Raw genomic sequence first — 16081 nt, forward strand, 5'->3', positions numbered from 1 at the left:
TAACTTTAAACTTTTGTTGCCTTTTAGACTTTTAAACTAGAATCTCTCACTATATGATATTTGTAATGTTGAATAGAATATGAATGTTTGAAATTTATATTTCTCTTATATAGGGTAATGCTCCCAAGCTGGTTTATACTCCTCTGACGGACAAGTGCTATCTAACTCTCACTCAAGCCATGAAGATGGGACTTGGAGGAAATCCTTATGGTCCAGCTGGAACTGGAAAAACTGAATCAGTAAAGGCTTTAGGTGGACTTCTTGGAAGACAAGTTTTAGTTTTCAATTGTGATGAGGTAGAATAAATAATTGTCAAACTATGTAATAGTGTCTCAGATGTTTGAAATAGTTTTTACATATTTATATATTAGGAAATGCTATATTTTAAATCACTCTACTTCTGAAAATGAAATTTGTTTTGAGAAGTAAAATGGAGAGAGGTTGCATATAGTATAGTCTAAAAACTTTTCTAAAGATAACTATTACAAGAAATAATTTTAGATAATTGAATGAAGATTTATGTTAGAGGGTAGAAAAACACTTTTTGTAAGGAGAATAGTAAAGATAGGAGGAGAAAATCTTAAATTCATTAAAAGTACCATTTTCAGAGCATTATGTGTAGGATTTATATTTTGACTTAAAGAATAACTAAAACAAAATCTTTAGTTCTTGTGCTTTTCAGAATGCTTTCACATGAATTATTTTGTTTATTCCTTGAAACCACCCTAGTTTTTGAAAGAATAGCTATTTATTAATAAAGAACCAAAGAGGCATAGATGGGTGAAATGATCATCTTCTCACTAAATGATATAAAGTATTAGATTATTATTAGAGTTTTAAATTATGTTTAATGAATATAATTTTAATTGCTATTTTTAAGGGCATCGATGTGAAGTCAATGGGACGAATATTTGTTGGCTTGGTAAAGTGTGGGGCCTGGGGTTGTTTTGATGAATTCAATAGACTGGAAGAATCTGTACTGTCTGCAGTTTCTATGCAAATCCAGACAATTCAAGATGCATTGAAGAATCATAGAACTGTGTGTGAGCTGCTTGGCAAGGAGGTATAGCTACATCGGAAATTTAAAGAATTAAAATATTTTATAAGACTTTGTGTTACCCATACTCAGGCAAATAGTCTATCTTCATTGCTTCTGGCACCCTTGTTTCTAATTTGTGACCAGTGTGTTAAACCTTTTTACCTGTGAATTGTCTCTGAATTTCCCACCTTTTTTTGGTCCCATTTCCACTATTCATTTTCAGACTTTCAGTATTGAACAATCCAGTTATAATAATACTTGCTAACATTTATCAAACACTCTATGCTGGCACTGTGCTTAATGCTTTCTTTGAGTTAGGTACCGTTATATTTTTTTCACTTTATGGATGAGAAAACTACATCTTGGTAAGTTAGCATAAGTATTGGTGCTGGAAATTGAACTCAGGTGTGTCTAACTCTGAAATTCATGTTTTTAATCACTATTCTATATGAATCTTAATAAACATTTAGCTATTCTTCTGCTGCTTACTTCTCCACATAGGAAATATACATTCATGTCATTAGAATGTAAACTTACTTGTATATAAAATATAGATTTCTCTCTATATATGTAATGGTGAACACACTGGAAGTGGAAAGAACTGTGAAATTATCCTCTTCTCCATAATGACATTTTCACAATACAAGTTTTTCAGGGTAGGCCAAGTAGAACCAGTTCTAAATTTCTTGTAACTTCTGAGTTTACAGGAGTAAAATTTAAATGTTTAAACTCTTTCTTTACAAAGAAAAGAAACTATTAAGTTTTTATTTTTACTATCAAAATTTATTTTTTCCCTTGTTCATTTTTGTCATTTCCTCCTCTTAGAAAGAAAAATTGTCCTTTTCGCCAACCCAAGCTAAATTTTCCATCTGTACTTTGGGATCTGCTTCCCAGGGACTTTCTCTTAAGTTATTCCTGTCCTCCTTCTTCCCATTTCTCATTGGCTTTAAACATAATCACATAATTTCCCTTCTAAATGATGTACAATATTATATATACTAATACTGTAGTATACTATTTAGTGTAATTAAAACATAAGCAAAGTGAAAGTGAAATTGCTCAGTTGTGTCCGACTCTCTATGACCCCATGGACTGTAGCCTACCAGTCTCCTCAGTCTGTGGAATTTTGCAGGCAAGAATACTGGAGTGAGTTGCCATTTCCTTCTCCAGGGGATCTTCCCGACCCAGGGATCGAACCCGGGTCTCCCGCATTGCAGGTAGACGCTTTACCATCTGAGCCACCAGGGAAGCCCAAAACATAAGCAAACCTTCCCTTGATTCATCTTTTCTTCCAGCATTCTCTTTTTCTTTTCTTTCCTTTATAGCCAGATTTTTTACTCTAGGTATTTCTGCTTCATTGTTGTTCATTCATTGTTTACATATTATAATTCTAATTTTCTATTCTTACTGCTTGGTTGAAAATATTCCCACTAGATACTCTCAAGATATTTTACTCTTCACTGTCATAGCATTTATTAACTATAATTGCTTGACTGTAGTATTCAATGGACTATAAACTCCAAAAGAGCATGAACTATTACTTTAATTCAGAATTGTGTTGTCTCTGTGTACTTAAGAAAGCACCTAACACAAGGAAGGCTTTTAGTAGACATAATATTGAATAAATGGACAGTCAAACTGGTTACCATCACTGAACTTTCAGCCTCAAAAAACTGATTATAAAGAATCTCTATAAAGTAGTATAGTTCCTAAGGAGTTTATTATATGTTGAGTAGATGTTTAGCACCCTCAGTTCAGTTCAGTTCAGTCACTCAGTCGTGTCCGACTCTTGGCGACCCCATGAATCGCAGCACGCCAGGCCTCCCTGTCCATCACCAACTCCCGGAGTTCACTCAGACTCACGTCCATCGAGTCAGTGATGCCATCCTGCCATCTCATCCTCTGTCGTCCCCTTCTCCTCCTGCCCGCAATCCCTCCCAGCATCAGTGGTTACTTTTTGCTAAGGTATAAGATGTGTGTGTAGAAATATGTCATAATAAAACTTCTATTGGCAATACATTTTATAGTTACAGTTTCAAATACTTGATGCCTGTGTTTTAAATTAATATTTCAGGTAGAAATAAATTCTAATTCTGGAATCTTTATCACCATGAATCCTGCTGGAAAAGGCTATGGTGGAAGACAAAAACTGCCTGATAATCTTAAACAACTTTTTAGGCCAGTAGCCATGTCTCGTCCAGACAATGAGCTTATTGCAGAAGTTATTCTCTATTCAGAAGGCTTTAAAGATGCTAAAGTGTTGGGCAGAAAATTGGTAGCTATCTTCAATCTATCCAGGTGAGTTTTCGTGTTTTAAATTTTGAAATACTTTGTGTCTCCAATGATTGGTCATGGTTATGAATGACCATTTTCCACATTTGTCTAATTATATTGTACCTCTGGTATAGATAGGAAAGATTTTAGTTTGAATAACAAAAATGTCTGGCTCAAAAGTACTTGTTTTTAAATACTGTTGTTTTAATTTCACTTTTTTCCTGTAAAACATATTTAATGGAGTACCCTAGCTAAATGATATTTACTAAACTGAACTAAATTTCTGATTTACTAAACTAATTTTTTGATTTCTATGTGTTAGTAGTTGGATTCTGTATCTTTTAGTATGATAATAAAATGAATTTCTTATAGCTATTTGATGCTTTGTGATTTCTATGTCTTTACTTAAGGGAACTTTTGACACCTCAGCAACATTATGATTGGGGTTTGAGAGCTTTGAAAACAGTTCTCAGAGGAAGTGGAAATCTTCTTAGACAGATGAAGAAAACTAGTGTTAAAGAAAATGGTATGATTCATTATTTCAATTATAATCTCACTTTTTAAAATAAGTTTTAATCTAGTATAGTTTTAGATTTATATAAAAGGTATACATATAATATAGAGGGCTTCTGAATGTTATGCCCCTCCAGTTTCTCCTGTGTTAACATATTAGTATGGTACAATTTATTAATTCTAATGAACCAATGTTGATTCATTATTTTTTAATAAAGTCCATAATTTATCCAGATTTTTCATGATTTTTACTTAATGTCCCATCATAATTTTTAAACATGCATCAAATATTAAACATTTGCAGTATACAGAGGAATAGTCTAGTCCACTTGTTCTCAATCCTTAAATGTGAATTAGAATCACCTAGACGCTTGTTAGAACACAGATTTTTGGATCTTACCCTCAAAGTTCCTGATTTGGTAGGTCTGCAATAGTGTCTGAAAATTTATATAGTCTTAAAATAGGAACAGAAATCTTAGAAAAACACGGAGATTTTTTCTTTCAAGGAGATAGTATACCAAACAAAATTATTCTTTTAAAGAGATATTTTAAGATTTCAAAAAAATGCCTTTCAACCTAAGAATAATTTTAGATTTATTAAAGTTGCAAAGTTGGCATTTCCATTGTTTCATCTTACTTGTTGTTTAGTCGCAAAATCATGTCTGATTTTTTTTATGACCCTGTGGACTGTAGCCCACCAGGCTCCTTTGTCCATGGAATTTTCCATGCAACCAGAGTGGGTTGCCATTTCCTTCTTCAGGGGATCTTCCTGACCCATGGATTGAACCTGTGTCTCCTGCACTGGCAGGTGGATTACAGGCAGATCTTTACCACGATGCCCCCTTTACTGTGGTACATTTGTCAAAACTGAGAGACTAAGGCTGATACATGAGTATTAACTAAATTCCAGACTTCATTTGCATTTCACCTGTTTTATCACTGACATCCTCTTTCTGTTCCAAGATTGACTCCAGGGTGCCATGTTGCATTATGTTGTCATGTCTCCTTGGTGTACTCTGCTCTGTGACAGTTTCTTAGTCTGTTTTTGTTTTTATTAATTCCTGGGTACCCGGAATTCAGATTTTATGGAAAAGTGTTCATAACTCAGTAATACTTGTTTTTCAGCAGTTAAAAGATAGTTGAGTAAGCTTGCTAATTAACATAATAGCATATACCATAAATGTTACTAAATTCTAGTACGTAAGTTAATTACTAATAATGCGTATCAAGGCACTTAAAAACTTTACAGTCATTAGATTCATAACTAGTTTTAAAATGAAACTTTTTTTCTAGTTAATGAAAGTCATATTGTGGTACAAGCACTGAGACTTAATACAATGTCAAAGTTTACATTTGCTGATTGCACTCGGTTTGATGCACTGATTAAAGATGTGTTTCCTGGGATTGACTTTAAAGAAGTAGAATATGATGAACTGAGTGCTGCACTAAAGCAAGTCTTTGAGGAGGCCAATTATGAAATCATATCCAATCAGGTAACTGTCAAGAATACTTCATAATATATTGATCCTTTCTCCTGGTTAATTTTTATTAACTATCTTTATCCTTTATTTTTTAGCTTATCTTTCATCTCTCAGTTTAAATCTTACTCACTCTTTGAAGCCTTCCCTAATTTTCATATCTAAATTAGATCCCCTTGCTGTGTGTTTTCTTTACCTTTGTAATATATACATTTTAATGTTCAATTGGATGATTAATATTGATTCTCTCCCACCAGATAGTTGTCTCCATGAAAAGTGGGATCCATGTCTTTTTTACTATTTTATTCCTAGTGCCTATAATGGAGTCTGGCACTAATATCAATAGATCCATCATATGTATTTTTGATAGTTGATTATGTATGATTTAAACTTTGACAGTATCTTAGGAGAACTTCACTTTAGTAGGTCTTTTTATGAAGCAAAAATGAATGTTCAAAATGAATATCTTTTCCTCAGGATTTTTTTTTTTTGGAGAGAGGTTATAAATGAATGAATGAATTAGCAAAGTGAATAAAATATTGAATATATTTTGTTTGAATAAATGAGGGAAGACAACAGTGAACATTTGATAACTTGCTTCTTTTAAAGAAATATGAAATTAAAGATCATGTTGTGTGTTCAGATTTATTTCATAATTCTTTTATTTAAGGCTTTATCCTCCATTGAAGAAATAAAAGGTTTAATTTATATGTTTGAAATAGAACAACTATTGCAGATTAAAAGTGAAGCTGTGTATGATTGTACATGGTAAATCATATATGAACATATTTCTTTTCTACTAGATCAAGAAGGCTTTAGAATTATATGAACAGTTACGTCAGAGGATGGGAGTTGTTATTGTTGGCCCAAGTGGTGCTGGAAAATCTACTCTTTGGAGAATGTTAAGGGCAGCACTTTGTAAAACTGGCAAAGTGGTAAAACAGTATACCATGAATCCCAAAGCTATGCCTAGACATCAGTTACTAGGCCATATTGACATGGATACAAGGGAATGGTCTGATGGTGTTTTGACAAATAGTGCTCGTCAAGTAGTTCGAGAACCTCAAGGTTGGTCTCTGTTGTGTGACTCATTTATTTATTTTTAGAGGATGTTAGAACTTGTCTGTAATTCTGTCTTTTTTGAGTCTTATACCTGACCATAACCTGCTGTATCATGATCTACATTGATATTTTACTTTGGAGGGTCCAAAGACATGTTATTGTTTTTATCTGTACTCTATAGCAAAACTTTTATTTAATAGAAACTCCCAAGTAATCTGGGTAAATTGTGGTTCATAACTAGATTATCTATTGAATAAATATAATATCTTTGCTTAATTGATATTGTAATGCCTCATAAGTAAGCAATTGACAAATTTTTATTTGGGATTAAAATTTGTGTGTGTACATGAACTTAGCACTTTGAATACAGTGCTTTCAAGAATTTTGAAAATTTAAGTCTTATGATAGTAGGCTTCTGGTCTAAATTTTTGGCTTGGTATTTAACAGAATTTTTAGTGGAAATCTAAGAAGACTCCCTGCTTTTTGTTAGGTCACAATTTAACAACTTGCTCACTGCTTCTCCCCTTTGAAGTTACCCTTTTATATATAAAAGAGATTTGACAGTGGTGTATTTTTTACTTCTCATGTGGGACACTGAAATGTAGCTTTCTCATATTTTCTTAAAGCACTATTACATAGAAAGCATTCATACATTCTAATGACATGGTGGAAGACAAAATGTAAAGAATATCTCACAAGCTTGTGGAAACAGAAGTACTTAGGTCTTGCTTAAAGCTCAACATTCAGAAAACTAAGATCATGGCATCCAGTCCCATCACTTCATGGCAAATAGATGGGGAAACAGTGGAAACAGTGTCAGACTTTATTTTGGGGGGCTCCAAAATCACTGCAGATGGTGATTGCAGCCATGAAATTAAAAGATGCTTATTCCTTGCAAGGAAAGTTATGACCAACCTAGATAGCATATTGAAAAGCAGAGACATTACTTTGCCAACAAAGGTCTGTCTAGTTAAGGCTATGGTTTTTCCAGTGGTCGTGTATGGATGTGAGAGTTGGACTATAAAGAAAGCCGAGCACCAAAGAATTGATGCTTTTGAACTGTGGTGTTGGAGAAGACTCTTGCGAGTCCCTTGGACTGCAAGGAGATCCAACCAGTCCATTCTAAAGGATATCAGTCCTGGGTGTTCATTGGAAGGACTGATGTTGAAACTGAAACTCCAATACTTTGGCCACCTGATGCGAAGAGCTGACTCATTTGAAAAGACCCTGATGCTGGAAAAGTTGGAGGGCAGGAGGAGAAGGGGACGACAGAGGATGAGATGGTTGGATGGCATCACCGACTCAATGGATATGGGTTTGGGTGAACTCCAGGAGTTGGTGATGGACAGGGAGGCCTGGTATGCTGTGGTTCATAGGGTCGCAAAGAGTCGGACACAACTGAGCGACTGAACTGAACTGAAGGTCTTGCAAACCATGTTTTCTTTTATTGAGATTTCAGTTCTGTATGTTCATTAAATAAACATTTCAGTTAAACTTCAGTTCAGTTCAGTCACTCAGCCTTTACCATGGAGTATATCATTGGGTCTTCGTCCAGCTGAGCCAGGATTGCCTATGGGTTCTCCACACATTTGTAGTATAAATTCACATGAAAAACTTCAACTTGTTCAACTCTTTGTTCTTTATATTTGGCTTCAGAAATATAAAATAATATGAAAATTGCTTCTAAAGAATAACAGATAATTATTTTATTCTTTATTTTTAAATATTATTCTCCTCACGTTTATTTTGCTGTCTACGTTTTTGTTTGAAAATAGATGTTAGCTCATGGATAATCTGTGATGGTGATATTGATCCTGAATGGATAGAATCTCTGAATTCTGTTCTGGATGATAATCGATTACTCACTATGCCCAGTGGAGAAAGGATTCAGTTTGGCCAAAATGTTAACTTCTTATTTGAAACTCACGATTTAAGTTGTGCCTCACCAGCTACAATATCTAGAATGGGAATGATCTTTCTTAGGTAAGTGCGTTTGCATACATTGTGTTAGAATATTTTCAATTATTATTTTGGTTTCATAGTGAAGTGACATAAGTGATACATGAGTAATATGTGAATATTTGTTTTTTTTCATTGTTTATTAACTTCTTTGTTACATTTTTATTCATTCAGAGTTCCTGTTTATGTAGTTGAATTATTTCAGCAGTATAGTGGTATCACAGGAGAAGGACATGGCAACCCACTCCAGTATTCTTGCCTAGAGAATCCTATGCACAGAGGAGCCTGGTGGGCTGCTGTCCATAGGGTTGCACAGAGTTGGACACGACTAAAGCCACTTAGCATGCATGCATGCATTGGAGAAGGAAATGGCAACCCACTCCAGTGTTTTTGCCTGGAGACTCCCAGGGACGGAGGAGCCTGGTGGGCTGCCGTCTCTGGGTTCACGCAGGGTTGGACACGACTGAAGCGACTTAGCAGCAGCAGCAGTAGTGGTATCACAATTACTAAATAATTATTTTTTGTTTGCATAAATGAAACAGCAAGTATTAATATTTGTTTTTTCTTTTTTCTATAACTTTTCTTTAAATATTATGAATGAGTTCAGAGACGTGAACATACTACTTATAAGCTGGAGGTTAATAATTTAAAGCTGAGTAGCAATATTTTAATCATAGAATTTTAGATTTATAGACTTTTACATTTATAGACTTTTAGAGTCAGACATGACTGAAGTGACTTAGCAGCAGCAGCAAAGCTAACCTAGGTTTAAATAGGTTAAAGATGTAATAGGATAAAGGAGTGCATCAGCAGCCATAAGTACCACAGCCTCAACAACCTGGAGAAGGACATGATGTTGTTGTGCCAGAACCAGCAGACCTTCAGCTGGCAGGACGTCCTGATATATGAAGGCCCCATCATCTGGTGGTCGGTCTTCAGCAGCACGCAGCACAAAATTGAGAAGCAGGACGATGCTGCACAGGAGGAGAGCGACGAGGAGGAGAGGGGGAGGGCGGTGAGGAAGGCTGGGTTGGAGTCCCTCTCCGTCAAGGTGAAGACCAAGCTCACCCAGAGAGAAGGCCCAGGACTGGCTCAAGGCAGGCTGGAGGTGGCCAAGCTGTGGGTCCAGGGCCAGGCTGAGACGGTGTAGCCCTTAGCAGTAGCAGATAGCAGCAGATGTTTTCAGACTTGGGATAAAACTGTGTAAACAAAAATCTGTATTTATATGGCAGAGAAGGTGTAGGACTGTTTGTGCCTGGCCCTGTTCTGGCATTAGTAGTATTTGTAAACAACATTAAGTGTTTAAGAAGAGAAAGAAAAAGTGAATTGGGGAACACGCAACACCTGTTTTTTATTTTCTTTCCCTGGCAGAACTGTTTGGCTGCGGTTTGGAATCACTGTGGTTTAAGCTGTGGATGCGTGTGTGTAGCTGTCAACTCCTCGTACTGTATTTTATTGAACAAGTTTAAATAGGGCCTATTAAATGGCCTGATCTTTCATTTTACAAATTGGAAACCTCTTTATTTAATATTTCATTTCTTCTTGAGTGTATTTGGAAGAGACTTGAAGAGCAAAAATAAACTAATTTTATATTTCATCAACAGTAGTAAACATAGTGGCATATTTGAGCCAATTTCATTTCCCAAAATGAATTATTAAAAAGTTTACTTTTTGAATTTATGTTTTAGAATTTGATATTTATCAGTCTACAATGTTCTACTCTTTTAGAATCATTTGAAATGACGTTTGTTATCAAATTGATCCAGAATATTTCCAAAATTATTTAATTGCTTGCTTCTTTGATAATATTGTAGGAAGAATTTACATTAAACTAGCCACAAACTCCCAATTAACATTTTGAGGTATTAATTATTATTTTTTTAATTTAAATTTATTTATTTTAATTAGAGGCTAATTACTTTACAATGTTGTATTGGTTTTGCCATACATCAACATGAACCCGCCATGGGTGTACATGTGTGTTCCCAATCAATAATATGGCATTGAGTTTATAGCTTTTGTAGCAGTATCTCACACAGTTTATCTCATTTATTCATGTGTTCTCATAATCCTGTGAGAAAAATAGGATAAAGGAAAGCTTATCATTAAATTTTAAAATATTTATTGAATGCCTGTTACATGTATGGTACGAATTTAGGCATTTTAAGAGAGTCAGCAAGAAAGGAGTAAAACTAACAATTATGAAGGGCTTGTATTTTTACAGGGCTTATTTTTATAGAGCATATGTCTACATAGAGGAGATAGATAAATATAACAGCAATTATAAGCGAGAATGTTAATGTAATAAAGGTTAAGTAGAATGCCATTTGGAGAAGGCAATGGCACCCCACTGCAGTACTCTTGCCTGGAAAATCCCATGGATGCAGGAGCCTGGTAGGCTGCAGTCCATGAGGTTGCTAGGAGTCAGACACGACTGAGCGACTTGCCTTTCACTTTTCACTTTCATGCATATTGGAGAAGGAAATGGCAACCCACTCCAGTGTTCTTCCCTGGAGAATCCCGGGGATGGGGGAGCCTGGTGGGCTGCCATCTATGGGGTTGCACAGAGTCGGACACAACTGAAGCGACTTAGCAGCAGCAGCAGCAGCAGCAGCAGAATGCCATTGCTTTTTATCAGAAAAAAGACTCGTTGCTGTAGATGATTTGAAAATTGTTGGTGAACCAGATATTGTTTGTGAGAGACATAATGAGTATTTATGAGTTCATGTAAAACACAAATACTTGTTATTTTTAGTTTATTTTTGATTAACTTTGATTTTTAGGTTTTATTCATTTCTTCAGCAGATATTTTGCACTTGCTCTGCAGTAGGCCAAATGAGGACCTTTTAATAATGAAAGAGGATGCCATTTATTATGCTGGGATAACTGATATAAATCAAGATTGTCTTAGGCAAACCAAGACGTGTTGTTGCCATAGGTACTAAGGAGATGCTGTTGACAACAATAGTTGTCCCTAGTAGCTCAGTTGGTAAAGAATTTGCCTGCAGTGCAGGAGACCTGGGTTTGATCCAGAGTCAGGAAGATCCCCTGGAGAAGGAAATGGCAAACCACTCCAGTGTTCTTGCCTGGAAAATCCCATGGACAGAGGAACCTGGCGGGCTACAGTCCATGGTTTGCAAGAGTCAGACACGACTTAGCCACTAAACCACCATTGACAACAAAGACTTCATGCTGAAAAGAGTTTAGCAGCTTTCCTTTGTCTGTTTTGAGTGTATCGAATGTAATTTACATATTTACCTTTGATCTTTTATTTCTTTTCCTTATTAAACTGGATAGAAATGTGGGAGGAGAAATTCAAGGACTCAGTATTTATTTGTGTTACTGTGAAACACTGGTAGAGGACAGGAGAAATGACAGAATTGTGGGCCCTTGTAACTTCTAAAATTATTAGTCTATAAGTTGTTTTTACTATAATTTTTATAAATGTGTAACATGTAATTTGGAGAAGGCAATGGCACCCCACTCCAGTACTCTTGCCTGGAAAAGCCCATGGACGGAGGAGCCCGGTAGGCTGCAGTCCATGGGGTCCCTAAGAGTCAGACATGACTGAGCAACTTCACTTTCCCTTTTCACTTTCATGCATTGGAGAAGGAATGGCAACCCACTCCAGTGTTCTTGCCTGGAGAATCCCAGGGACGGGGGAGCCTGGTGGGCTGCCGTCTATGGGGTCGCACAGTCAGACACGACTGAAGCGACTTAGCAGCAGCAGCAACATGTAATTTTGAATAAGATGTCAATATTATGTATAATTTCAAACATTGGGTGTTACTCAAATAATTAAGTGCTTTGCTAAAAAAATTAGATTTTACTTTAGCGTGATTTTCAAGTTTCAGTAGTGGCATGGAATTTAGGTGGTCAGCTTTTTTGGAGATAGAGAAAAACAAAAAGTATTTTTAAAGGTCTGCATTAAGATGCAGTGCAGCTTGTCTAATGTGCATTTGAATCATCTAGGGATATTGTTAAAGCAAAGATTTTGCTTCATTAGGTCTGGAATGGTACTTGGGATTCTGTAGACCCCACTTTGGGTAGGAATGGTTTAGACCACTTTGTGGCTAACTTGTGGATGTGTAATTCTTCTTTAATTTATACTTACAATGATAGAGGTGAGGTTTATTTGGTTTGTTATATAGAAAATGACATTATATATGTACACACACTTATTTGTGCTTATATAAGTAGATGTAGTGTATACACACATACATATACAGAAGTAACTAAAATGAACTCTTGTATACTAGCAGATAGATAGAGTGCATATGTAGAATAATGTTTATTGGAGCAGAAATTTATTTTGAAAGTAAATTTATGATTTACTCCTAAATAATTTTTAATGTTTGTTAATATGTTTCAGTGATGAAGAGACAGATCTTAATTCTCTGATAAAATCTTGGTTGAGGAATCAGCCTCCTACATTTAGGAATAATCTTGAAAACTGGATTGGGGATTATTTTGAAAAGGCATTACAATGGGTTCTAAAACAGGTAAGATAATTATAATATTCATAATTATTTAGGCAAAAAGTATAATGACTGACTGTTGCTTACATTTAACCACCTTTTAGTAGCGTTCTGACAGAATGTGGGGGTGTAGTGAAGGGTAGGTGTCTTCACTGCTCTCCCACTGTATTTCATGGTATAACTTTTATTGTGTTAAGTCTTAAAATAATTCTTCCATCCATGATACCTTGCAACACTTAACCTAAAAATCTTGAAAACTGGAATGCCATTTGACGTTTTACTAGCAAAATGATCTTTCTGCCCCATTTTACTATGTCAACAAATACTGCCTATATATCATGCTAAATATAATGACAGTATTAAAGTAGAGAAACATGATGAATTATTTATAATATTATTGAAACATTTGTTTATTTAGCAAAAATTTATTGCTTATCAAATAGATGCCCTTGATGAAACTTTGCCAGGTGAACATTAATAGGACAGTCCCTTTCACTGAGAAGGGTTTGTGTCACAGAGGACACTGACATGGAAAAAGATAATCACAATATAACAGGATAAAGAGAGAATTGCTGCCTTCCAGGAGAGTTTTAAAGGAAATGACATACAATTTTGAATTTGAAGCATGAATAGAAGTTTAGCATGCAAAGAAGACAATATTCATGTTCTTACAGGATCTTTTCAGATTTTGATTTCTCTCATGTCATTGCCTGTATAAAAAAATAAACATAAAAATAGAGAAAATAAATAGCAATGAGTTTTTTTTAAAGGTGATTGTGAACTTAATTTAGAGGTCGATACTTCAGGGTTGGGCAAATCATATAGAGAAATGGCAATTTCACTTTAGTTTTCTAAACTTTTTTCTTTTCTGACTTTGTAAAGATGAATGGTGGAGGACTAGGGATTTGGGCGAAATGACACAAATGAGATAGGTTTCCCTGGAGACTTGAGGGAAGAGCCCTCCCCCCAGCCCTAAGTCTGACTGAGCTGTCGGCCTCCTTGTGCTTCTGCAGCAGTGTACTATGTCTTTCAGCTAGAACTGCTTTCATGCAACTGCAAGCACCTTGAGGGCAAAGGTTAAGCCTGGTGTACTCCTGATTGTATCCGCAGAAGCGAAGTTTGGTAATAACAGCATGGTGAATAAGAGTACACGAGCTTGCGACTTCCCTGACAGTCCAGTGGTTGGGATTTCACCTTCTGTACTCTTGATTCCTGCTTGGGAAGCCAAGTAAGATCCCACATGCCTCATGGCCAAAAAACCAAAAAACATGAAACAGAAGCAAAATTTTAACAAATTCAATAAAGACTTTAAAAATGGTCCACATAAAAAAAAAACAACTTAGAAAAATGAACATATGAGCTTAAATAACTGATACCTATGTTTGTAACACCTTTTCAGTAGGTGTGTTGTTATTTTGTGAGTATAAAACATACAAACCTAACCATGCTTTCCAGTGCAGATGCCTTGAAGTCCTCAGCTTGCATGCTGTTAGGTGTTAGAATGAGAGATATAGCACTGCATAGAATATATTGACTCTTTGACTCTCCCCTATTTGGGATTTGTGACTACAGACATGACAGAATAACATTTTTAAACCGTAGAGTGATCCAAAGATTTAGTTAGAAAATAAACTGATTCTATTCTCAGGTCCTTGTTCTTGTTTGAGATTTTATGTGTTGAGTGTTCCTTCTTTCTTTATTCTGTGCTTTGTTTACCATGTTCAGATTCTGAGAGATACACCATAATGAATGCTCTAGTCAAGTGTTGATTTTATTTATAAGTAGAGCTTTACTTTCTTATATTTAGCAGATTAGACAATCTAGAGGAAAATATGTCGGTTTCTTTTGCCTTTATCTTGCCTTTAAAGCTTAGAACTCAGTATGGCCTAAGCTGCTGGATTTCTATCCATCTCCTTCTGTTTTTCCCCCTTTTCCCCTCCTATTTCTGTTCTTTGAAAATTATTTATTATGCAGGCAGAGAGATTTTTAAAAATGTAAATTTAGTCATTTTATTCTCTTAAAGTTTAAAGGCACTGAGATATAATTTGCACTCCTTATCATGGCCTATGCAATTCCACATACTCTGGCCCTTGCCTGCCTCTCTGTCTTGAATCACTCTGCCTTTGCTTGTTCAGGAATATGCTTCTTTTAATTCCTTAAGTGTGCCCGTTGCTTACCATTGCATATGCTGAGTTCTCTGTATGCCAGATAGGTCTCACTTTTCAAATGTTAGCAATTGTCATCTTCCTTAAGGACACCTTGAGTCCTCAAGCTGAGTTATCCTTTCTCAAAACACTCTATTTTTCTGCTCTATAGCTTCTACCACAGTGAATTAACCATTTCTACTATTAGACTTCTGGAGAAGAAAATGGCAACCCATTCCAGTATTCTTGCCTGGAAAATCCCATGGACAGAGGAGCCTGGAAGATTACAGTCTTTGGGGTTGCAAAGAGTTGGACATGACAGAAGCGACTTAACATAGCATAGTATGTCAGTTAGAGTTGACTTCCGTTAAAACAAGCTGCTGCTAAGTCACTTCAGTCGTGTCTGACTCTGTGTGACCCCATAGACGGCAGCCCACCAGGCTCTCCTGTCCCTGGGATTCTCCAGGCAGGAACACTGGAGTGGGTTGCCGTTTCCTTCTTCAATGCATGAAAGTGAAAAGTGAAAGGGAAGTTGCTCAGTTGTGTCTGACTCTTGGCGACCCCATGGACTGCAGCCCACCAGGCTCCTCCATCCATGGGATTTTCCAGGTAAGAGTACTGGAGTGGGGTGCCATCGCCTTCTCCAATTAAAACAAGTGCTCTGTTTAATTCTCCCTTTTAAAAAAAGCTACCTAGCACTACATACAGATTCTAACTATAACTGGTTTTCCCTGTTAACTACATAGGGCCCCAGAGGCCCACGGATCTTAATAATCTATACCACCTGAGTCCAAAAGTTTCATTTTAAAATTCTGTATAGAGGAAAAGCTCCAAATTGTTTTTAAGCCTGCCTTTACTAACGTTTTTTGGTCCAGAACCATTAATCTAGCCTTTGCCTCTAGCTTCTTTTTTAAAAAATTAGTTAATTTATTTTTATTTTTGGCTGTGCTGTGTGTTGCTGTGTATGGGCTTTTTCTAGTTGTGGTGAGCAGGGGCTACTCTCTAGTTGAGGTGTCTAGCTACTTTTTTAATTATCAAGAGGAAATGAGGAACTGTTATATTTAGACTGATGTTCATTGATTTACCTTTTTAAAAAATTTTTTTCAGGTTTAAGAAGTAAACAAATTGTGTATC

The 16081-nt window shown here is 35.9% G+C and overlaps 1 protein-coding gene across 3 annotated transcripts in view; it reads left to right on the forward strand.

The window, feature by feature from the left end:
• Positions 1 to 16081, forward strand: part of DYNC2H1 (dynein cytoplasmic 2 heavy chain 1) — a 399828-nt gene that overhangs the window by 73606 nt on the left and 310141 nt on the right. For all 3 annotated transcript variants that reach the window (XM_044929811.2, XM_044929812.2, XM_044929810.2), the window contains exons 33-40: positions 114 to 296; positions 881 to 1063; positions 3114 to 3337; positions 3724 to 3839; positions 5120 to 5319; positions 6108 to 6372; positions 8142 to 8349; positions 12698 to 12827. In XM_044929811.2, the coding sequence (XP_044785746.2) occupies positions 114 to 296; positions 881 to 1063; positions 3114 to 3337; positions 3724 to 3839; positions 5120 to 5319; positions 6108 to 6372; positions 8142 to 8349; positions 12698 to 12827 (1509 nt within the window). The remainder of the gene's footprint in view (positions 1 to 113; positions 297 to 880; positions 1064 to 3113; positions 3338 to 3723; positions 3840 to 5119; positions 5320 to 6107; positions 6373 to 8141; positions 8350 to 12697; positions 12828 to 16081) is intronic.

This window comes from Bubalus bubalis, chromosome 16 (genome assembly GCF_019923935.1).
Source record: "Bubalus bubalis isolate 160015118507 breed Murrah chromosome 16, NDDB_SH_1, whole genome shotgun sequence".
Lineage (NCBI taxonomy): Eukaryota > Metazoa > Chordata > Mammalia > Artiodactyla > Bovidae > Bubalus > Bubalus bubalis.